General features: G+C 35.0%; 1 protein-coding gene across 1 annotated transcript in view; it reads right to left on the reverse strand.

The window, feature by feature from the left end:
- Positions 1-214: 214 nt before the first annotated feature.
- Positions 215-25,439, reverse strand: part of ANKRD28 (ankyrin repeat domain 28) — a 99,192-nt gene continuing 73,967 nt past the window's right edge. Inside the window, exons 15-27 of the mRNA XM_011354836.2 lie at positions 24,962-24,988; positions 24,464-24,538; positions 21,360-21,561; positions 19,391-19,478; positions 19,025-19,142; positions 18,240-18,459; positions 12,093-12,180; positions 11,919-12,002; positions 11,161-11,306; positions 10,455-10,537; positions 9,948-10,030; positions 8,933-9,024; positions 215-3,506 (exon numbers count right to left, since the gene is read on the reverse strand). Of these exons, the coding sequence (XP_011353138.1) occupies positions 3,220-3,506; positions 8,933-9,024; positions 9,948-10,030; positions 10,455-10,537; positions 11,161-11,306; positions 11,919-12,002; positions 12,093-12,180; positions 18,240-18,459; positions 19,025-19,142; positions 19,391-19,478; positions 21,360-21,561; positions 24,464-24,538; positions 24,962-24,988 (1,593 nt within the window). The 3' untranslated portion in view covers positions 215-3,219. The remainder of the gene's footprint in view (positions 3,507-8,932; positions 9,025-9,947; positions 10,031-10,454; positions 10,538-11,160; positions 11,307-11,918; positions 12,003-12,092; positions 12,181-18,239; positions 18,460-19,024; positions 19,143-19,390; positions 19,479-21,359; positions 21,562-24,463; positions 24,539-24,961; positions 24,989-25,439) is intronic.

Genomic DNA, 25,439 nt, shown 5'->3' on the forward strand with positions numbered 1-25,439 from the left:
CTTTCTACACATTCCCACCCTCAAGTATACGGCAGGCAAGAAAGAAATGTTTTGAATGAATATATATGAAAAGCCCATTTTGATAGGTTCATCTAAATTCTAAAACAGCTTTATTGAAAAGTCAAGCTTTTGAAAAAAAGATAAATTATAATAGAACACTAATTAGATATAAAAAGATAAAAGAAGTTTGCATGTAAAAAGGAAAGACACTTGATTTATTGCATTAAAAAACTTTATTTCATTTAAAAGGTCCAATATAAGCCAAATTAAACCCCCAATTTACGGCTACACGTAGAGATCTCCTGAACTAAATGGCACTGTTTGAGTTGAGTGTCTTGTTAAAGGAGGTCATTTGCTATTACCACCATTTCCCCCAAAGCAGTTCTAGAGCAGAAGCTGGTATTATTAAAATACACATCGGATATCAGATGTCACCTTTCATGCAGAAGTTAAAAAAGCAGACGTGCTCTTCTGTTCTGTGCGAGGACAAAAACCACTACAGAGCAGGGCCCGAATGCTTTTGACATACAAGGTGTAACCATAAGGGAACTTACTGTGGTGCTGTGTTCATTCATTAAAAAGTCCATGTACTTACTCCAACAATACTAGTGCTGTTCAAATACTATTTGGGACAGTACTTTGGGTTTTCCCTGCAGAACAAAGGAAGTGGTTGATCAAGCTGGGGGACAGACTATCACAAAATGCGATCACAAAGCAATGAAACAGTTTTCCTAGCGGGCAAGCAATCCCAAGGACCACCTCACGAATATTTTCAGCAACAGCATCATTTACATAAAGTGATGCAAGATCTAAGTTCTGATATATGTGAGGATAAATTAAAAACAGCTTGTTACTTTATAGCTACACCTCGGATTTCATTAGATGTGGTAAATCGAACAGTGTGTCTAATGAGTCCTTCTAGAAATCAGCGCAGATAAGTCAACAGCCTGTAAAAGAGAAGACATGGCAGAGGGCACAAGAGTCATCTTTTCAATGTTCTCAGTGTTCTCTTGGAGGACAGACCCAGGCCCAAGGACAGAAGTTACCAGGAGGGAGGCTTCAGCTCCATCTAAGGAAGACCTTTCTAACAGTTAGAGCTGCTCGACAACTGAACGGACTGCTTGGTGAGGTAGAGCCACCGGAAGTGTTCAAGGTGGAAAGATCACCCTTGTAGAAGGGACTCCTGCATTTGTTAAGAGGTTAGCCTGGATGAACCTCAGGTCTCTTTCAATTCTGAGATTCTAGAAAATTCCCTCAGGGAATTCAGAAGAGAATTCCTAAAAGGAAAGAGAAAGCACATATATGTATACTTTTAGAATCCTCTTGAGTTTTTTCTTTTTTTCAAAAGGTACAATAGAAAATGTAGTCTGCTGTCTTTAAAATGCATATTCACCTTCCTATCACTAATACTTAGGAAGGGTCCATTAGGACTTCTTTATATTATAAAGAAAACATGGAGGATTACATTTATAATTTCTGTAAATATTTTAGAAAAAATGCTTAAAATCTAGTAGTCAATGCCCTAGAAACTTTATAGATTTTTAGGTAATATGCACAGATACAAATACATTATTCATTAAATACAACTCACATCTGTGTTTTATTATACTCTAAAATATACAGGAATCTTGATGTACTGAAAGAGTGCAAGTAAATACAGTATTCAAGCAGTCACTATTTCTATGTACATGCTCATTAATTCTTCAAAAAACCCACAAAATTATCAAATAGATCAAAATACTGTTCTGTGTTTTCACACTTTATATTCAGAAAAACCAGCTGATAATTTACAATGTCATAAGGTTTCCAGTTTTACAATACAAAAAGGATAAAATGAAATTGGGTATCATTTTGTGAAAATTTATGGAACTTTATACTTAGACCTGACCCTCTACATATGTGAAATCATTCTCACTGGGAAAGTGACAGTTACAGTAAAAGCAGAACCATGTAAATTGTTACTTAAAAGTCTAACCCTCAGCCATTTCCCTCTCCCTGTTATTTGAAAGGCAGTCTTCCAATCTGGCAGGCAATTGTCCCCCAACCCCAAAAGTAGCATGTTACAAACATGCTACAATAAATCTGAATAGGACCTAGAGGTTTTAGTATTTTAAAGTTTGCCAAATATTCAAACACCTTCCAAGAGACCTGATGATGTTAATTTATTAATAACAAGGGATTTGATTCTTCACTAAACAATGACAACGAAAACTCCCCAACTCGCAACTCGCTGTGCAGGCACAGAAGTAACGTAAGTGACGAAGGTGCACCATCCAAAGTAGAGGCTGAAAACCTCCCAGGACCTCTCAGCTGCAAAAGGGTGAAAATAATCTACTTTTTGATTTTCTGAAAATTTCTTCTAGGAAATTCTTTACATTTTCAAACAAAAATAGTTCAATTTAAAACCTAAACCCTTCAAAACCGGGCAACAATAGCCCGATCCCAACCTATCTCATGTCTACGTCACAAATATTCCACCCTGACTGCACTCAGTCAGCTGGTTTTTAATTCTAATATTACAAAACTTGGAATTTTAAAATTTTTATGTAAAAGAAAAAATGTAAAAATACATCAGCTTTCTCTCATGGTTTAATACAGTATTCGAAGGCTTTCAGATGTTTTGTTTAAAAAAAAAAAATCAACATTTAAAACCAAATCTCGACTTCATTTTCAGAAATATTAAAGTTTGGTTTAGATAACGTCTCATTTCACCTAGTCCAGTTTCCACAAAATGGTATTCTATTAAAAAACCTTTAAGTTATTTGGTCCTTTGGCAATTTGCTGTGCACATAATGCCTACTTATTGTACCAAACTTTTATTGCCCTTAAATTTAGCTGTAGTTTTATTGATAACATTAAAATCTAGTGTCTTTATCTCTTCTTTTACAATAGTGTTGCTTATGTAAGCAGATTAGGGTGCACAGTGTCCCAAATCATTCCTGGCACTGCAAAACCAAATAAAACAATTCCACAAAGCAATCTGACAGCAAAATGTTTTCCTCTGGCCAAGTCTATTTCAAGATTCTAGAAGTTCCTTTTCCAAAACTTGCCTTTAAAATTCTTCTTCCTAATGTCATCACATTTCTTATATTCGCTCACTCTGTGATCTTTCCTCTTAGGTTGAATTTGTACGAGAATAACAAAGTGCCTTTTTCCTGAAAAAGCACAGTTTGAAGCGTTAGTGTCAGAACTCTCTCCTTGGACCTCTGGCTCAGGCTCTTAGTAGGTCTCAGAATCGGAGTCATTGAGCTCGTCCACGTCGGTGTATAAGTACTCCTGTTCCCCGCCAATGTTGTTGAAACTGCAATAGGAACTAGGTTCATTCCTCATGATGGGCAAGGCTTCGAAGCTGACTGTTTTTGAGGTGTTGGTGTAACGATTAATGGCATTGAATGTCAGGGATGATAAAGGGCTACTTGATGAGACAGGCATCATGGTGGCCAAAATGAGAGCTAGGCAATCAGCTACATCCTTATTGGGAGCACAGGCCAAAGCTGGGGTATAGCCTAGAATTAAAAGATAAAATTAAAAAAATTAAACATCCTGAGACTCATTTTCATTATATTAGGAAATAAGCCTAAAGGCCTTCAACTTTAGATGTATTTTCAATTACTTGGCTTATGATAAATTGGTTTCATTAGAGTGATTCAGAAATTTCCAATAAGTAGAAAAAGAGGAGTCATAGCAATCTAGGGCAGGAAGAGACCTAACAGACTGTATTATAGTCAAAGAAACTAAGGCCCAGAGATGTAAGATCTTGGGAAAATCATCCAAGTTATCCATATCCATCTGAATTCACAGATTATTACTGGGCTAGAATAAGGGGGAAAAAAAGTTTGATAATCTTCTTTCAGAATGGTGGAAGCATCTTACTGTTAATTTTAAGTTATATAAGTTTAAGTGCTTATATGCTGAGATTTCTACATGAGTAGAGATTCATGAATGAAGCACCAAGTAGGTGCTCAAAAGAGAAATGTTGAATGAATGATATTTTTGCTGTTGTTTAACTTTTAGGGTCAGAGTCCACTGAAGAAAAACCAGCAGATAGGTGAACTTTTAAAACCTAAGTCAAAACAAATGTTTCCTTTGTAACTGTTCCTTTCTTTAACAGAAAACTGACCTTAGCCCTAAGGCACCACAGAGTTATCAATACAACAAATTGAGTAAGGAAACATTTGATACTTTAGTTGGTACAAGACCCAGTCTTGAAGATGGAGCGGGAGAGAAGATGGCAAGAGCACACTGTGAGATGCCAGGCTTAGATTTTCCCATACGGAACTTTGGCAGCAAATGTCTTAAAGTTCGAGTTTACAGCTTCATGTGTCCTTCCTTGCACATCTGACACGGTTTTCCCTATTACTATATTTACTCATGTTTTAGCCTTCACACACATATATGTATATATTTTATAAAGTCACATTTGTTTTTCAAATAGCTGACTGATTTATCACAAAACATTCATGAAACCACCATCCGAATCAGGAAAGAGGGCATTAGCAGCATACCAGAAGCCCTGCCTGTCCCTTCCCTATTCACTATCCCTTTTCTATTTCACAAAGTTAACCGCTTTTCTGACTCACGTGGTGATCATTTCTGTGCTTTCCTTTCTACTTGAATTCATAAACACTATAGTTTAGTTTTGACTTTTAGCCTAATATAAATGGAATCATACAGTATGTATTATTTATTACGTGTCTTCTTTTGTTTAACGTGTCTATAAGATTTATCCACACTGTTGTATGTAGCTGTAGTCGGTTCATTTTCATTGTTACATATTCTACTGTGTGATTATACCATGGTTTAGTTATTCATTTTAAGTATTAGGCATTTGGCTGTTTCTAATTCTTGTATATTTTTATCAAGGCTATGTTACATTAGCCTTGAGAAAAAGATGATTTTTTCCCTTCATAAATTTCCCCTTTTCCAAGGGTCAAAGAAAACAGCTGATGCCCTTGCAAGTTTGGCAGGAGTGGCTGAAGAGTGTGCATATTTTTAATTAAACTCTATTAGCTCAAAGTGAGTAGGAGGGTGCTTCAATGCCAACACTTGTTTAAAGGGCTCCTCTGAAGATGCCTATTGTGCTCTCCTGCTGGTAGGCAGAGCAACCCATTAGACAGGCCATGATGCCTTGGCTGAGAGTGGGGACGGGGGAAGAAGAGCATCTGAGTGCATTCTAAATATGACTAAAAAGAGGCTCTCCTCTCTGCATGAGGTTGGTGTGGTCAGCAAAAGAGAAATGTAAGAGAAGCAAACTGCTTGAGGATAAGGGTCTAATTCATCCCATGCAAGAATAATATATTTTGATTCCTCTAGAAAAATCCATGGAAATATCACTTAACCTCATTCTTAGAGTGAATTAGGCACAGGATATACTGGGCCCTTTATCTAGTCTCAGCTTAAGACTACGGAGCCTAAGTAATCATTAACCACTATTGTTATTTGAGCAATTTATAACTGGATAATTAATTTGAAGTTTAGAATCAAATTATAGATTGATTATAAAATGAGATCGGTATTTACTATGACTTGTCAACTTTGGGCAATGATTACTATTTCACATAGCAAAATGTGTTAAATGATATTCAGGTCACAGGTGATCTTCATTATCATCTGTTATATTATCCCTTACCTTTCTTTATAAGAAAAAGGTATATAAAATCTTGAAAATGGTCAACGAAGACTTGCATATCAACTGTTGATTCAGAGCTTCATAATGTAGTCAAATATCCTATACAGTTAGCATTTTAGCCCTCATTTTAATTTATGTAATTGCTATACTTCCAGAAATATAATTTAATGATAATGTAAGTTTCTTTTAAAGCTGGGTGAGTCTGAACTTATCTTAGTTGGGTGATATTTACCACTTCCATGCATTTCATGACTACATATCCTAATGATTTCGGGCTCCACATCCATATATATCCAATTACCCACTTGGAGTTTCCACCAAATTTTTCTCAAATGCCTAAATGAAACCAGCTCTTTCTCTTACGTTCCCACCTTTGACTTTTTTAACTTAACATAATTCTGCTAAACACAGGCACTCTTTCCACACAGCACTTCAAACCAGGGAGTATGCGACTTCCTCCCTCACCAAGTCCCAGTGAGTTTCATCATAACACCTCCAATGCCTCTACCTTTATTCTGGCTACCATCTCCTCTCACCTAAAACTGCTAACTTGTTTTCCTGTTCTACTCTTGTCTCCCTCAGACCACTAACTTCCTAGTGCACAGATCCTTTGCCACTTGATCGAAGAGGCTGGCAGAGCTCAGTACTTACACTGCCCTGCGTTAAATCTCTAAACATGCTACCCTCTGCTTTGAAAGTTCTCTTCCACTTTTTACGTGTCTTTTGGATTTTGGCTCAGAAGTCATTTTTTTTTGGATGTCTTCCCTGATCCTACAAAAGGGTTTGAACACTCTTTCACATACTCTCGCAACATTCTAAGTTTACTCCAATTGAACTATTTCAAGTGCACTAAAACACTCTGCTTATATTCTTCTCCATTCAAGGAACCTGACCGCCTCATTCTACATCATATCTTTAGAACTCAGCACATGCTCGGTATAATCACTCACCACTCACCCAACAAATATTCGGAATCTCCACTATGTCCATGTATTCTTTTAAGCACTAAGAATGTATCAATGAACGCCACTGACAGAGTCCCTGCCCTCCTGGAGCTTATATTCATTCTAATGAGGGAGACACATAATTAACATAATAAAAAGTAAATTATATACAACACGTTAGAAGATAAACTCCATGGAAAAAAGAAAGAGGAAAGACTAGAGCAGGTTAACAAGGGCTGAGAACGCTGTGGTAGGGGGGTATGTGCAGCAGGGTGTAGTATAAATGCGGTAGTCAGGATAGGCTTCACTAGAAAATGAAATTTGAGCTAAGATTTGAAACAGGTGAAGGATTTAGTCAAAGACTGCTTGGGGACAGAGTGTTCCAGGCAGAGGAAACAGCCAGAACAAAGATCACGACACATGTACATCCCTGGTGTGGAGGGGTTGGCATGGCAGAATAGAGAGAAGGAAGAGCAGAAGAGGTCAGAGAGGTAAACAGGGCACAGAACCAATCATGCAGGGCCCTGTAAATCATAAGGATTATAAGAGAACTGAGATTGAGAGGACTAATCTTTTCACACACTTTAAAAGGATCCAGGCCAGGGTGGTAGGAGTAGAGGAGAAAAAAGTAGGTATATTGTAGATACACTCTGGAAGAGGACCAATAGTATATGCTGATGGATTGTATACTGGGTCTGAGAGAGAGAAGTCAAGGACTCCAGGTTTTTTCCCTGAGCAACTGTAAGGATGAGAACTGCTATCAGCTGAAATCAGGATGGCTGTGGGGAGAACGAGCTTGGCAGGGGGAAGAGAGAAAGGATCAGCAGTTCAGTTCTGGACATGTTAGGTTTGTCTGAGTTACTAGACATCCACATGGCATTGCAAATTAGGCAGCTGGATCTATAAATATGGAGCTTGTGAGAGGTCTTATATGTAGTATTTAGAACTGAGGGACTGGATGAGATTACCTAGGAAGTGAATGTAAACAGGGAAAGCAAAAAGAACCAAGGACTGAGTCTTAGACCCATCCAAAATTAAAGAGTTGGAAAGAGGAAGAAACTGCAAAATTAACTGAGAAGGAAGGAGAAACAGGAGGAAAACCAAGAAAGTTTGGAGTCCTGAAAGCCAAGTAAAGAAAGTTTACCAATGAAAAAGCATACACACCTGAAACTAATATAATACTATATGTCAATTATACCTGAATAAAAGAAAATAGATGTAATAAAACACAAACAAGCAAATAGTTTTCGGTTCCAGTAAATCTAGTTACTTAATCCAACCATAGTGAGTTAGAAACATAGTGAGTTAGAAACCGTCACCCAGTTACCAATTCAAGGAACCAGGTATTTGTGAATGAAGGGAGACTATGTTCATCTAAAGGAGGGCACTGAAATCAAATCGTTGTTACTGTGACTCTGCCTCTTGTCCTGCCCTAAAGTGATCCACACGTATTTACCCAAGAAGCAGTGTGCAGCATAAAGGAAAATATGGCGATTGTTTGGGGGAATACTGATTGCAACCTTCAGATCCCCAGGTAGTCCCTTATTCATGTGCACTTTAAATTCCATACTAAACCCCTTATTCTTATTTAAAAAAAAAAAAAAAAAAAGTAGGTTGTACCACATTCTGAAATTATATCAAGTAAAATGAGAACTAAGAATTGATTCTCAACATAGTGGAGGTCATTGGTGAACTTGAGAATAATTGTGCGGTGTGGTGGAGGGCAAAGGTCTGACTGGAGGGGATTTAAGAGAATGAAAGAAGAACTGGGGAAAACAGGAGAGCCAATTCTTCAGTAATTTTGCTGTAAAGGGGAACAGAGAAATATGGCAGTAGCTGGAAGGATTAGTGGGATAAATAAAGGACTTTTCTTTGATATGAAAAAAAAGGTTTACATATAGATGAGAATAATCTATGAAGATTTCAACAAAAAATTGTTACTTTAGGACACAAAAGCAAAGAACTACTAAAGTAATAGTTTCAAGTAGGCAAAAGGGGACATGATTTAGTGCATAAGTGAGAATATTAGCTTTTGGTCAAGAACCTAAAGGTTAAGAACCTTTAGGTTAAGAGAGTTGAATATTAAGAGAAAACAAGATGGTAACACTAAACCAAAGCTAATCAACACTAACTCTGGTTTAACAGATATGTAAAATCCAGAAGTTCATCTGTTAGATGAACTTTTCCTGTTCCTCTTGCCCTTATTCCCTTTGCCTCAAAGTACTACTCAATATTAATTTCAGCTTTTTTCTTGGACAAATAAAAAATATCCAAGCTTACTTCAAACATGGATCGTCCAAAGATAAAAGCTTCTAGAGTAAGATATAGGTTAAGGAAAGAGAATACAGAACCTACTTACCATTCTCATCTACTGCAAGCACACTTGCTCCTTTCCCCAAAAGCTCCTGAACCACCATTGTTAGCCCATTTCGGGCAGCAACATGCAGAGGTCTAGGGGAAAAAAATTATACATATACATGTTTTTATATGCATGCCCAGGCAGTGCATGTGCACACAAACACACATGCTACAAATCTGAGGCACCTAGTCCTAGGTGGGAGTGGGAGACAGCAGAACCAGTGTGCAGTGCACTGACAAACCTCGTCAATGTGCATAAGCTTAGCACCGCGCCACATTAGCAAGTTCTCGCCTTCACGAAACCCTTGTTTGTCTCCTTTGAAGACTCAATGTTTAAAAAGATTTTACCAACTGAACTACATTCTTAAGTTGTTTTTAAGGAATGAGGTTGGCAAACAGGTACAACAGAATATACAATGAAAAACTATAAATTGCAATAGCACAAATTCCAATAGGCTTTGAAAACACTTTATAAGTTCCATGACTAATTCTGGGGCCCTTAAGAGATCTGATTGATACATGAATGGGAACAAGCATCAAATAATTTTTCTTTTTACCAAGTCTCAGAGTAGAACAGCAAATGGAAATTGGGAGAAGACAACAGGAGATATCAATCTAAGGTCTAAGTAGTCACCTGCAGGCTGGATGCTCAGATTAAGAACTTGATTCTTTCTGAAATCTCTTTAGCTTACAGACACATAAAGCTTTTTACCTCATTTATTGCTAGTGTCACATATGTACTATTCCAGTTGGTTTCCATGAAACATACAGATAGTATTACTTTCCCCCATAAAATTGGATTGAGAAAAAACACATTATTTTCAATAATAAAGTTTCAAGTTCAAAAAAATTTTTTTTTTAGTAATATATCTTTTAATTGTGATGATTTTAGAAATAAGTTTTGTCAATTATAAAATCTGTGACTGATTCCAATGGTCCCATGTTAGAAAGAAATCAATCCTGTCAATCATTTCTATAGTTACAGGTCACTGGTTTACCCTAGACCAAGTACTTACGTTTGCAAGGCTGCATTGGTTGCATTGATGAGGTTTCTATCTGTTATCTTTTCCAGTATTAACAAGGCACTAGTTTCATGACCCTAAAATTACAGAAAATAACTTTTGATAACTTGGGTACCATTAAAGATAAATTTGTACACTCAATACACCCCTACCCCAGTCCACGCAGGTATATCACCATGGATTTTCTTGGCTAATTCCTTAAATATTTGTTCAAACATGTGTTGGTGGAATGAGGTTAGGGGGAGAGGACAAGAATATTTAAGATAAGATCAAAGAAAGACAATAATTATGTTTTGGCTTGTGCTCCAAAACTTACTTGGCTTACTGGTGACTCTTATACACCATGGTGCCCAACTCATCAGCACTTTTTTTCAAGAACTCTGAAGCCAGTGATCATTAGAGGTTCAGTCCCTAGCTCTGTTCATTTTAGTGAAGTAGAAATACTTTAAATGCCACTGTTGATATTAACAATGAAAACATGTCCTTAAAATGTGTACGTACCTTGCTGCAAGCCAAATGGAGGGCGGTGTTTTTACTGTTATCTTGTAAAGTCAGATCTGCACTAGCACTGCTAACCAGCATCTCTGGGAGGAAAAATTGCATCAATTCTTATGTTTATAAACACATGTCTTAGATTATCAATAACTCACTGTAGAGAAATGAAGACACAAAGCAAAAATATACCTCTAGCAAAAAGTGTAAGAAAAATACTATAATATAAAACATACATACTATATTAGTCAAAGACATGAACAACTGTAACTAACATTTATTTTGTGAGTGCTTTCTAAATTTCAAATACTGTTTTAAGTGCTCTGGATCTATAATAACTTATTTAACCCTCACAACAACCCTACAAAGTAAGTACTGTTATTTTTCTCACTTTATAAATAAAAAACTGAGGGATAAGGTCACTTACTTGGCAGATCTAGGGTTCAAATTCAGTCATTCTGACTCCAGAGCCAATGTTCTGAACAACTACCTCACACTGCCTTGTGAAAGTAGACTATTCAATCAGAAGGACAAATGACAACATTGTAGCCCTAAATGAAATGTGGGTTTTAAGTAGGTAAAAGGTTTTAAATCTCAGGAGTGGTGGGATAACTAGTGGAAAATTTGGTGAACTAGAGTCAGAAGGCTTGGGATCTAAGTTCTACATAAGCAATACAGATACTTAGAATAATAAAGCCTTAACCAGTTTCTTTACCAACTGTGTTTGTTTGTCCATTTTCTGCAGCCATCATGAGAGGTGTTTTCCCAGAAGCATCCACAGAATTGACTTGAGCATTATGGCTGAGCAGCAGCTGCAAACACTCCACGTGGTCTGTAAAGGCGGCTGCATGGAGAGGAGTTCTGCGACATGGAGAAATTGAAAGACCTGACTAAATCTATGTCATATACTCTAAAAAATTATTCCTTAATTTATGACAAGTAATTTTCAAGGGTTTATAGATTAGACTATAAAAACACTGCCTAGATACAAAATTTTGCCACAAAATTTGTATTTCTGACAAGATAAAGGCCCTTATTATACTATTATAAATAAGGATAAAATATAAAATTGCTAAAACAATATTATATCATTAAAGGACATTTTGAAATAAATAAGGCCTGATCCAAAAACTGCAATCTATTACGACTGAACTCTCTTCCAGTTTTTATTTCTATACAGAAAAATGTTAACTTTATTAACAAACATACCACTTAAAAAGGGGGGAAATCTTTATATTTTTACAAGTTTTAAAAAGAGGAAAACTGGCTAAAAAGCATAATAGAAAAGTCTTTTCTAATGAAAACATAATTAAGACTTCAGAGCAATTTATATTTGTGAATATAAATCAACTTTTAATTAATAATGGGTTGTCTATATATTCTTCCACATTAGTCCAGTCTTCCCAGTTTTTAGTCTTCCACATTTTTTCCTATTGAAAGTAAAACTACTGCCTACATAGATGACTCTCCTACCTTCCTTTTGAATCTGTGGTGTTCACGATGCTGGCACCTAATGTATCAATTAACATCTCAGCAGCACCTTCATTGTCATTTATCCTGTGTAAGGTAACAAGGAGATCACTATCACAGCAATGGTGCATTTCTTAAACAGTCAAAACAAATCTGATTCATTCTGCGTTTACTTACACAGCACAGTGCAATGGACTGAAAGCATTTCCATCCATTTTCTGGAAAACTTCTTGTTCTAAAAGAAGTTCTACACATGTCTCATGACCTAAATATGTAAATGAGAATCAGATATTAAAATCCCCCAAAATACCAAAGGGCCAATATACATCCATATATCCTTACGCAGGTAGGAAAAAGCTTTACATGGATCAAAAATAACCAGTCCACTGAACCCATTACACAGCATATTTTCAGGAGCTTTGGAACACAGAGTACAACCTCAAGACCTGGAGTACAGCAGCTTCTTATGATAATTTTACTGTAGTTTATTATGTATGTAGCAAATATTTAATTTGTGGGGGAAAAACTGTTTCATTATTCTTTTCCCTAGTGACCAGTTTAGAGTTATTTGGTCATTACTTTTTAAAATGTCACATTTATACAGCACAGTATAACTTTCAAAATAATACATATTTATACAACATAATTAACTTTAAAATTTAAATATTTTCTAAGTATAGTAATGAGGTAATGGTAAAATATCAACTACTACAGAAGTGTTTAAGAAGGAAGGAGCACATGTCTCTGCTGCTCCTACCCCTACTGTCTCAGTTCTACATTCTATAACTGCTACCTTAACAGTTCCAGAAAATTTCTAGGCATATACAACTGTATGTACACACACACACACACAATTCCTTTTAAATTTTTACACAAATGGGATGTTACTTCTGCAACTTTTTTTTTTTACTTAATAAACTGTATATATCCTTCCAAAATGACATTCATAGAAATCTTATTTTTGAATGTTTGGAAGAACTTCACAATATTGAAGTGTATCATAAATAATTTCATTTCTAATTATGGCTTTCAAGGTGATTGCTGGTTTGTTTCTTTGTGTATTATCAAAAATATTGTAATGAAACATTCCAATACTATTTTTAAAAAAGAGTATTTTTCCAGAACAATTTTTTAGAAATAATAGTGTGGGGTTAATGGACAAGTATATTGATTACTGATAGTTTTTAATACAACTCTGAAAACAGGGAAAAATCCAAACCTCAGGTTTTCTTAATCTAATTTACAAAGTCTCTGTTTTAGTAAGAATACAACAATTGCTATACTAATTGCTGAAATTGAAATGTTGCTTCTTTTATTTCATTAGGCATTTGAGAATCTGCTGTAGGAATAAATTAGATTCTTACATAGTCTCTTTATTTCTATGGCTTAATATTTGGCTAAAAAAGTAATGCTATATTCCTTTTCTTTTTAAATTACTATAACATTCTTAAACAACAGCTCAACTTAATCTTTATCCTATAATTGTTTTTACCAGGGGAAAAAGTAAATAGGAAACCTTTAATTGTGTTCCATCTTTTGTCAGTTCTTTAATCCAGTGGTTCTCAAATGGAGCAGTTTTGCCCCTCAGGAGACACATGGCCATGTCTGGAGACATTTTTGCTTATAGCAACTGGGCATGGGGTAGGGAAGTGCTACTGGTATCTAATAGGTAGAAGCCAGGAATGCTGCTTAAACATCCTGCAATACACATGATAGTTTCTCACAACAAAGCATTATCTGACCCAAAATGTCAAGAGTGCTGAGGTTGAAAAACCCTACTTTAATTCCCTCTCTCATGTTAACTCATTACCAAAAAGTAACCATAGAAAGTTGTCCAGCATTAATCTAAGAGTCTCTTATTTTCCTGGTATAGCAGTTATCAAGGTGTGGTCTGGGTAACTCTAGGATAATAACTATCCATTAAAGAAATTTGCCACTCCCCTAAAATTTTTCTTTTGGAAAACAGTTACCTTTCAAAAAATATTACTCATATTGACATGTAATAGAATAGTATTTTAAAATAAATTATTAAATAGCATTAAATTTCTCAATTCTAATTTCCAATATAGTAAATGTTAATAGTGATAAACCCACAGGTCCTGAGGCTAAAAGGTTTGAGAATCACTGAGTATGTTGCAAACTGCAAAAAAAAAAAAAAAAAAAGGGAGTCCTGGGGCTCCTGATTACCTCCAGCAACCATTATTGGGTCACAGTGAGCCAAGAAACTAATTACTTGTGTCCTAGTTTATGAAAGAATGAAAAAACTTGTCTCTTCATGTTTCAGAGGAATATACTGAGGATGAGTAGTGCTTTGTAAAATTTGATAATTTTTTATAAAGGAACATATGAGATAATGCAAGTACTCTTAAGTTCTATGACTGAAAGACTACATAATTGAAAATCTGAACTTGAAGGTTTAGTTATGTATAACCAGTTCCTTTCTAAAGCTTTGTCATTAATCCATTTTGAGAGAAAGGTTATTTTCTGTTTTGTTGGAGTGCTTCCAATTTTCTTTTCAGCTGTACAATAATTACTAGTCAAAGTAAAACCATCTTACATATTTTACTCTCAAAATGCCAAATTACAAATAGGCTTTTGGCTATAAATATGGTATTAATTTTAGACTGTCTGTATAGTTTCTTATTGCATATAGCCAACACACATCTAATTCCTTATAGCTCAATTCAGAATCATAATTTTGCTACGGTCTGGAAATTAGACACATCTGTTATGATCTTTAAATGGCAACCAGGCATGTAGTTTGTGCAAAATTTTCTCTTGTACACTGCGTGCTTAGAAAGTCTAAATTCGGTAGAGACAGAGTAGAAATTCACTTTAGGGAAACAGTATTCTGCAAAAAGACTTAATAAGAAATATTATAATAGATAGCAACTCTCCAAAGGACAGTTACAGTAGCATATTTACAACTAAATTCTCTACCTGAGGAAAAATACCTTACGGTATGATTCTACCGATGGTTAATTCTCTCACTGATACATTAAAAAAAAAAAAAAAATTTCAAGCAATAAAAGTCTGCTTTGAAATAGTTTTATCTCGATTTAATGCAATCCCCATTAAAATCCCATCAGCATTTTTTAAAGAAATAGAACAAAAATCTATCAGATTTGTATGGAAGCACAAAAGACCCCGAATCACCAAAGCCATTCTGAGAAAAAAGAATGAGGCTGGAGGCATCACTCTTCCTGACTTCAAATTATACTACAAAGCGACAATAAAACGGCATGGTATTAGCAGAAAAACAGACACACAGACCAGTGGAACAGAATCGAGAGTGCAGAAGTAAATTCATGTTTATATGGGCAAATAATTTTTGACGAAAGAGCTAAAAACATACAGTGGAGAAAGGAAAGCCTCTTCAATAAATGGTACTGGGAAAACTGGAAAGCCACCTGTAGAAGAATGAAACTAGACTGTTGTCTATCACCACATACCAAAATTAACTCCAAATGGATTAAGGATCTGAATATAAGACCTGAAACAATAAAATGCATAGAAGAAAACATAGGAACTAAACTCATGGACCTTAGACTTAAAGAGGATTTTAAGAATTTGACCTCAAAGATGAGGGAAGTAAAAGCAAAAATAAATGAATGGGACTACATCAAACTCAAAAGCTTCTGCTCAGCAAAAGAAATCGTCAACAAGGTAAAGAGACAACCATCAAATGGGAAAATATATTTGTAAGCAATGCCTCTGATAAGGGCCTAATATCCAAAATATACAAAGAACTCATAAGACTCAATAATAAAAAACAAACAATTCAATTAAAAAATAGGCAGAAGATCTGAATAGACACTTCTCCCAAGAAGACATACACATGGGCGACAAACATGAAAAGATGCTCAACATCGCTAGCTATTAGGGAAATGCAAATCAAAACCACAAGGAGATACTATCTCATACCTGTTAGAATAGCTATAATCAACAGGACAAGTAAGAACAAGCGCTGGAGAGGATGCAGAGAAAAAGGAATCCTCATACACTGCTGGTGGGACTGCAAATTGGTACAGCCACTATGGAAAACAGTATGGAGGTTCCTCAAAAAACTAAGAATTGATCTACCATACGATCCAGCAATCCCTCTACTGGGTATTTACCCCAAAGACTTGAAAACATATATCCGAAAAGATATTTCCATACCAATGTTCACTGCAGTGTTATTCACGGTGGCCAGGACATGGAAACAACCAAAGTGTCCCTCAATAGATGATTGGATAAAGAAGATGTGGTACATAAATACAACAGAATGTTACTCAGCTGTAAGAGATGAAATACTGTCATTTGTGACAGCATGGATGGACCGCGAGATAATCATCCTAAGTGAAATAAGCCACACAGAAAATTTGAAAACCACATGACATCACTTATAGGTGGGATATAAACCTAAAAGCAACAAACAAAAAGGACAAACAGAGATTCATGGACATGGACAATAGACTAGTGGTTACCAGAGGGTGGGGGAAGGTAGATGGGATAAAAGGGGTCAAATATGTGGTGACAGAAAGAAATCTAACTGTGGTTGGTGAACACACAATGCAATATATATATGCCTTACTGTTGAATTATACACTGGAAACTTGTGGATTTTGTTAACCAATCTCATAATAAGAAATTAAAAAGATAGTTTTATCTCACTGATTTTTCAAATAAACAAAATTCATATCTGTGGATGTTTTTCTATTATATTTTCATTTGTTTTTAAAATGTCAAGCTACATTTTAAAAACAAACCAAATTTCAGTGGCAAAATATAGTATCCTTTTTGACTTAGGACTAATCTTTTGCCACTTCACTACTCATTTAATACTAACTTTAGTGAATTGAAAAGAGAAAAGAGAAGTTAAAATCCAAAGGTTTTATAGTTTTCAAGACTGTTCTGGCTAAGGATCTGAGGCAGTAAAAAACTAAATTTTTGAATTAGCAATTCGTTTAACTATTCAATTTCTTATGGTGCCATCAGTATTCGGAATTGAAGGATAACTAATAGTAACCACAGAGCAGTCCTTAGGAAGAGACCGAAACCTCAGCAAAAGAACAGAACTCTCACATAAGAATTAATATGAAAATCAAAATATTATATCTAGAAAGTACTTATGAAAACACTTAAACTTTAATTTTGCAAGATTCAGATTTTTCCTTTTTCATCATAAATCAACATTATTTGTCAAAATGGTTCCCAGTGAAAGAACAACGAAACAATATATTATAGAAAGGTAGAAACTTCAACTTCCAGTAAGTTAAGGCAATCAGGTGAATTTTAGAACAGATATTACACTTATTTTAAGCCAGTAGATATTTATATAAAGAGGTAATTTATATTTTCTCTACCTTTTGAGGGAAAGTTATTAGAATTGTGAACTAGTTTTGTAGATTTACTCTCACAACTAACTTTAATATGAACGCTACACTGAAATTCAAAACAAAAATACCCTTCATGTCCCTAAAACCCTAAGCTGAAATTTTGACAGGATTGATGTTTATACTGTACATAATGTATGTGTTTTCTAAGATGACCAAATCTTGGTCCTCCACAGGAAAAAATTAATACATCTCAACATTCTTCGCTACTTAAATTATTTTAATTAGTGAAACTCATAAGCCAAAGTCCATTTTAAACATCTATACTTTAGCTTTATACTTCTCTGAGAACTTTTAATGAGCCAACTTGTAAAAGGACTGTGACTGTGAGCCTCTGAGAAGCTAAAAGTTAGTCTGTTTTAATCATGCAGCAAAGTTAACTTAACCATGAAAGTTTCTAAGTTTCTGAAGTTTCTATTTCTATAGTCTGACAGGATTTTATTCCCTTAAAATGTTGAGCGTACATGTTACTGTTGACATAAGAATCTTATCTTGCAATATGTTTAGAAAATATATACAGATTTTGGTTTAGAATATGATGGCTTTTCATTGTTTCTTCTACCTTTGTCACTTTTCTCCTAAAACAAGTACACTCAGAAAGTAAAATATAATCAAAATACAAGCATACTATATAAAAGACATTGGCAATGTTATAAAAGTAACTTAAAACACAAAATTGTTTAAGCAAAGGTCTAAGAAAAATTTCAAATTTAGTGATAGCTTTTCTGAAAACATCTTTGACAGCCAGAGTCAGCTTTAGCACAACAAGGAATAGAAGTAAGCTGTGACTACACAGTAGATTATTCCCAGGCTTCCTACTAATTTTGAACTTTAAGTCTGCTTTATAAATATGTCATTCTTATGCATATCGAAATGTGTTGTAGTTAGTTGTCTCTGCTTGGTACATAATAGGCATTTAATGTAAATTTGTATCTGTATACTTAACCGTTATAGCAAGCCCAGTGAAGTGCTGTATATCCATGATTGTCTGTTATGGCTGGATTTGCATCCACAGATGCTGCTGACTGCAAAAGGGCTCCAAGAACACCAATGTGTCCACAGGCAGCTGACAAGTGTATAGGTGTCCGGCCCCTGCTATCCCGAAATAAGCACTTAGCACCATGTTGAAGTAATGCATCTACACATTCTTCATGGCCTGTAACTGCCTGGAAGAAAAATTATTTGAATGTAGTTGAATATATTATGTTGGGCACTACATATCAATTATAGCCAATTCAAAACTTTTAAAGTCCATATTCCCTATATCCGTTTGTCAATCAAAGCATTTATCATTTTTGAGTAATTCAGTGGTTTTATTGGAAGTGACTTTAAGATTCAGTTAAGGCAGTAACTTTGTCAAAATATAAGTAGTATGAAAAACAGGAATAGAGGAACTTATAATTCAATGGAAATAATGATATTTCAAAGGTGAAAAAGACAAAAATGTGTAAGAAAATAGTTTTGCTAATATAAAAAAGTAAACTGACGTTAACTCTACTCAAGGTTTTATGGTTTACAATCCCCTAAGGTTTTATGGTTTACAATTCTGTTCCTAGAATTAAGTTGTGTTTTGTAGTTGATTAAGATTAGCATTCAAAAACTAAGATACTGAAAGAAATGGCAAAGATTATTTGGTAAAATTTAATGAAGAAAAATAAAATAGCCTAGTTGTTTTAGGTAAAATGAGGTCATAAAAACTTTTTGAAAGGAAGTGGGAATATTTTTGCTTACCCCTCTATGCAATGCTGTCCTTCCCCATCTATCTTTGGCATCTACATTTGCTCCTTTGTTTAGCAGTGAATAAACACAGTCTGTGTGCCCGTTGAGAACAGACAGCATCAGAGGAGTCCTGAGCAACAATAGGAATAGATTCGGTGTTATCATTTACGACTCTGCTCCATGAAAAATAATTAGTCACTGTGGTGGCCTGTTTTCTAAACATGCCTATTTGTGATGCAACTTAAAGTACACTTAAATTTTAAAAAATTATATTTGATGTTACTCAGTTAAATAATATGACAGACTTACTATAATAGGGGCAAAAGCATAAAGATTAACAAATATCCTAAAAATAATTTAAAAATTATTAAGACTTACTGTCCATTTCCATCTTGAATATCTACAGCATTCTGTGGTTCTGCATTTCCTATTAGTAGTCGTAAGCATTCTGAATGACCATTTGTTGCTGTAAAGTGATATTTAAAAATCTCAGTAATATATATAATAGAAAATGTCCATCTTAGAGTACATTTCCTACATATAATTTTGAGATAGCGTTATCGAATTTAATAGGAAAGAAAGAAAAATATATACAGATAAAAAAAAGGTTTCTATTGCTGTTGTTGATTAAACCAACCAAGATACGAATCTCTCATGGTAAATCACAGCCATAGCCATGCCTCATCATCTGCACTGCTAATAAAATGCTAATTTTACTTAGTTCTCTTGTGGTAACAATGTGGTCAGGGAGGGTGGCCTGCTCCACCAAGGGAAGAAATCATGATTAGATGAAGCCAATCACATCTCCATTCTTCTTTGCCAGTGACTGGTCTCAAAATGAGCACCGGCCCAGTTTTGACCACTGAGATATCAAGAAGTCTGGAGGGCTTCTGGGAAATAGTTTTATCCCTGATAATGCAAAGTCCTACTTTTTTCCTCATTTCATATTTAATCTTGTAGAGCAGCGGCAGCCATTCTGTGACATGAGTGCAAAGACGAGAATCTTTCAGAGTTCTGACGCCATTGCTGAATCAATCACCCTTGAACCAACTCTATCTCTCACATTTAATGTGAGAGACTAAATCTCTGTCACTTAAGCCATCTTTCAGTTGCATACTATAATACCGATTTGCTTCCAAAAAAAAAATTCTCAGTGTCCTTTTCATTACTTACTAGTAAGATGCTCCCTAGTAGATCTCCAAATTTGAAAGACATCTATAGAAATAAGGCTTGCTTCTATCGACTAGGTAGGCATTAACAGTAACCTGTAGCTCTTCAGGTGGCTAGGACTTACAGAGCATATGGCATTGGTTAGCCCCTTCTGAGGGATGGTAAGTGTCTTGAATCAATATTCATCTATTAAGAATATGAACACTCCATGAGAGCTTTAATTAACTCTGCAAATGATTTGTACTTAAAAATTTTCAAGTTCCATAACGATATATAACCTTACTCTTTTTCAGAATACAAAATGATACCATTTGGACCTCTTATTTTTACCATATAGCAGTTTGTATTCATATATTTATTAGGAGTTTTAATCCATTATTAAAATTGTCTTTGAGCCCTGCTTGAATATCTGACAGTTTCTAAAAGGCTGTTCTGGAGTAACAGTGGGTGTTACTTATCTATAGTCTTCTAAAATGCAAGTTTCCCAAAAAACTAGAAGCAAAGTGCAAGACCTATATTCAACTATGTCCTTAAAAATCGCTCTGTAAAAACGGCCTAAGTGAAATGAATCTAATCATATAAAGATGGCCTATTGGGGATGAGAAAAATACTGGGCTAGGATTTCATCAAATGTACCTCTTTGGTTATTTAACATGAACACTGTCTTGTAGTAATTCACGTAGAGAGTTGTGAATCTGTATCTGCTAGCTATACACAGATGGTACCAAGTCATCACAATGACATGGTTACATGCTTTTGCATTTTCACACTTTTGCAACATCATAAAACCGTATCATGGAGTAGTTCTTGAATAAAGTCAGTGCTTTATAACTCTTGTTAAAAAAAAAAATTTAATGCAGTACCCTGGTACAGTTAGTCAAAATGTTCATTAATTTTTATACGAAAGCACGCACCTATCTAAAAAACTTCCATCAAAAAGAAATAAAAAATATTGCATTATTTTGCTGATAAAGTACTTCAGAAGCCAGACCTACATAAATCCAATTTCTAAGGTAAATAATGATTTTACCATTTAGAATATGGTAGAAAGTACTAGGGGGGAGAAAGGGACAAAAAGACAAAACAGAAGAGTCCAACTGAAAAAGAATTGAAATTGAAAAAGAAGGGTATTAGATGGAAAGTGGTAAGTTAAAATCATGCATAATACTTGACATACCTGCCGCATGTATAGGTGTTCTCTTCAAAATATAATCTTTTACTAAGATTGAGGCTCCCTGATTAATGAGTACATCCACACACTCAACATGGCCCTTAAATGCTGCAAGATCTAAGGGTGTTCTTCCACTATTATTTCTCACATCAAGATCTAACAAAGACTGTACCAACACTTCCAGTGCTTGATGGTGACCATGATAGGCCTAGGAATAAATAAAAATATAAATTAAAAAAATACTTATTTAGATTGACTTCCCAGATAACTTAGAAAACATAAAGGAATTGAGCAAATTCGTCTTTATATTATATTTGATATAATCTAAAATTTCCGTACTGAGAATTCAGAACGTTAAGGAGCTGGTATTCTGCAAATAATAAAAGTTTAAATGACATGTGATCTTTTCATGAGTGTACAATGTCTGGTTCATGGCAGACATTCAATGAATATGTGACACAAATTCAACTAAAGGTTTCATTCTAAGTCTATGATTCCAAAGCCTGTGTTTTCAATCACAGTTTAGTGCTCCATTAGAACTCCCTGATAAAATTTTACTATACTTAAATTATAGAGACAGCCAGCAACTGAAGTTAAGCTAGAACTTGAGTTTTTTGATTTCTCAAATTAAAATGACTATCTCTATCCTGTAATATGCCATTTCAAAAGTAAACATTTCTTTTAGCATTAAAAATACTTAAAACTGAGTCCTGCCTGAATAACTGCCATGAGCCAGACATTGTCCTAGAGATACAAAGAGCAAAGAGATTTAACAATTTGTCAGACAGAAGCCCCCTTCTTTATACAGTCTGATAAAAGGGCTTTTCAGATAATTAATTTCAAAGAAAATATTTCCAAAGGCCCTGATAAAAGGGCTTTTCAGATAATTAATTTCAAAAAAAAAATCAACATGTCAACTGAACATCTATTTTTCTCACTAGATTACATGCTGAGTAGGACATAAAGCAATAACAAGGCACAGTTCCAGCAAAGAAAGGAATGTTCTCTCTAGTTCACTCATACTGCCACTTTATAGCTAAGGGGCTTTCACAAGTCATTTTCTGATAACCATTTAGACCTATAGTTTAGCAGGCTGCTAAATTATCACATCTGAACTTTTCACTGGGAATTGAAAAATGTAAAATTCTACCATACTTGAACCAAATCTCACTTGCTCCTAATCTGAAAAAAGATACTTAGCTAGATGAAGGCCCCACAATGCATTGAAGGACCGGAAAGCCATTTCTTGTGGAAAATGTCAAAGTTAACAGCAAGAAGTAAAGTTGCCCTAGGCCTTACTGATCTCTTCGGCGGTTGTGACTACCAATAAGCTTGACTATCTCAAAGATGGAAGTGAAAAAAGACCACTGAACCCTACTGTCCTATGATCACACCTAATCTTGTTCCTCTATACCAGGTGAGTGAAATCATGCTACTAAAAAAATGAACTTTGAGAAATACGCTATATGCAGAAGATAGAAAAAGAAAAGAAAAAATCAAGATGACTAGGAGTCATGTAGATTTGCCATGGGGTCTTCCCCTCATGACGTCCTTGCATATGAGTGAGACAAGGAACTCCTATGCCTACTATGTACCAAGACAGGAAGCAAGATTAGTTTCCTTAAGCCTTAAGCCAGTGTGTTTTCACTGCACCAAGCTGTCCTGGATTGGAAGAGTTTGGAAACAAAAAAAAATCACTTCAAGTTAATTTCTGAAAATCTCCTAGAAATAGACACAAAATGCAAAAGTGGTGGTATAATTGCATTTGATTGAGCCTAATTATTAAATTATGAAATTGCTTCCATTTCAGCTAAAAAGCACTATTTGGCACACTTACCTTCATAGCAGCACTGTTCACAATAGCCATGAAGTAAAAAACTAGTTAAAAAACTATAACCTAGTCAAAAACTTGGCAGAGAGTTTAGTCTGGCATCTAGGAAGTGCTCAGTAATGATAATGCTATGATTTAAAAAATGATGATGATGATATAAGAATTGCCCAGTCATCTGCTCAGACATCATTTCTTGCAACCAACAGTCAACGGCTGTCTCTGTTCTTTTAGATGACTTATTTGTTATGCAAGCCTGGGAGAGTAGATAATATTTCCAAAGGCCCAAAGAGCAAGGAAGCAGGAAGCTTCAGCATGCCTTCTTAATTATTTAGAACATGTTAGGAAGTACTAGTGGGAAGACAGCGGCAGAAAGAGAAAGCAGAAAAGTCAATGTACATGTGTCTGGTAGAAAATATGCAAAGAGAATATTAAGATAAAAAAATAACAGTCTATGAGATGAAAAATTAAATGGATCACTGAACTTGTAGTGATCCATATTAACTTAGTATACAGCCCTATGAGCATTTTACTGTACTTAAAATCAGGTCACATGAATAGCTAGTGACACTACCTAAGTTTCCTGATTCTCAAAGCTGCCCCCTCCTCCAACTGTAACATGCTTTGTTTCAAAAATAAGTTCTTCCTTCTGCTTGAAATTTCCTAAGGTAATTCATTACCATATTTGCTGTAATGGACTGTCATGCTCTCTCTTAACTTCCTCTTCTCAGTGACTGACAGTAAGAGGAGAAATTCAGAAGTGTCTTAAGCTAGAAGGGACATGTAGATCATGTAGCCAAGTCCTATAACATGAAAAACTGAAGGACCAGTGAACAATACACATCTACCTAGTTAGCACACCAAGATCACGAAATAAGAAAAAAGTTGTAGAAATATTATAGAAATTATAGTTCTTATACTATGTGCTTAGCAAGTCAGAAACTATTCCACTATGGCAATGCATCTTTTTAATTTTTTTATTTTAATTTTTTTTCTTTGTTTGTTTTTAAATGGCAGTGCATTTTAAAATTCACGTCACAGGTATATTCTCTCCCTTAGAATAGGCAGGCCTTGGGGGGAAGCCCAGAAAAACAAACAAAAACAAAATAAAACATAAAAGTGCATTCAAGAATTCTCTGAAGAAAGTTCTAAAAGTTTTAATTCCATGATCATCATTACATAGATCAAAAGTTCTGGGTACTAGTTTGCTAGTATGAGTCAACACAAACAGATATATTTTCAGTGAACCAGCCAACAAGTTGGCTGTGAAGTCAGTACTCACAGCCAAGTGTAAAGGGCTTATTGTTGCTCTATTGTCTGAATCACTTAGCATGTCTGTTCCCGAGGTTTCCATTAACTGAGAAAGAAAAGCATTTTAAATGTTAGAAATGATACTTTTACGTATAGAATAGCAGTTATTCCCACTCCCTTTCCTCCAAGTTAAAATCCATTTTAGAGTATACACTGATACTTGACTATTAATTTAAAAATTGCACACCATCATATTATGAAAACTAAATTCAGCAAGCTTATAGAACAGATCATCCTGAAAGGTGGTGAAGACCACAGACTAAGAGTTTTGAGGGAGGGCTATAAACTAAGAGCTTGAGGAAATGTTATTTAATTACCATCAAATAAGAACCTCCCCACCCTCTGCATACACGATTTCTGTCACTATCTTTGTTCCCAGGAATGTGAAAAACAGGCTTCAGCTCTAGTGAAAGAAAATAATTAGGACAGTACAAATAGTAGCGTGTGCGTGTTGGTGTCTGATACTTACAACATCTAAAGGAGTTTCACTTGCAATCTGAAATAAAATTTAAAATTGAAATAGTTTAGGAAGTAGTCACATATATAAAAAAGGTAAATGTTAACTATGGGATCCTATTTACACTGGACTTTGTTAAATTCCATTCTAAATCTGTATTTCCTCTGCCTTCAAAATTAAATAACCAATATATAATATCACAGACCATAAACCTATATACATGAGTCCCAAAAATTTAAAAATACCATAATCATCTAAGGAAATATTTGTTATTTCTGTAGCAGGATTATAAATGCTATATTCAACATGCCAAACATGCCAACCTCTTTTTTATTTCTTTTATATGCACTCTCCTTGAATTTTATTTCCCCTCGAAGAGAAGGAATGTTTAATATAATTTATAAGGTAAGTCTAAATAAAGAAACTTTTAACTTGAAGCATCTGTTACATACTTGAGAATCTTTTAACTTGTCCCCATTTTCCCTCTGGT

This window comes from Pteropus vampyrus, unplaced genomic scaffold, assembly GCF_000151845.1.
Source record: "Pteropus vampyrus isolate Shadow unplaced genomic scaffold, Pvam_2.0 Scaffold1, whole genome shotgun sequence".
NCBI lineage: Eukaryota > Metazoa > Chordata > Mammalia > Chiroptera > Pteropodidae > Pteropus > Pteropus vampyrus.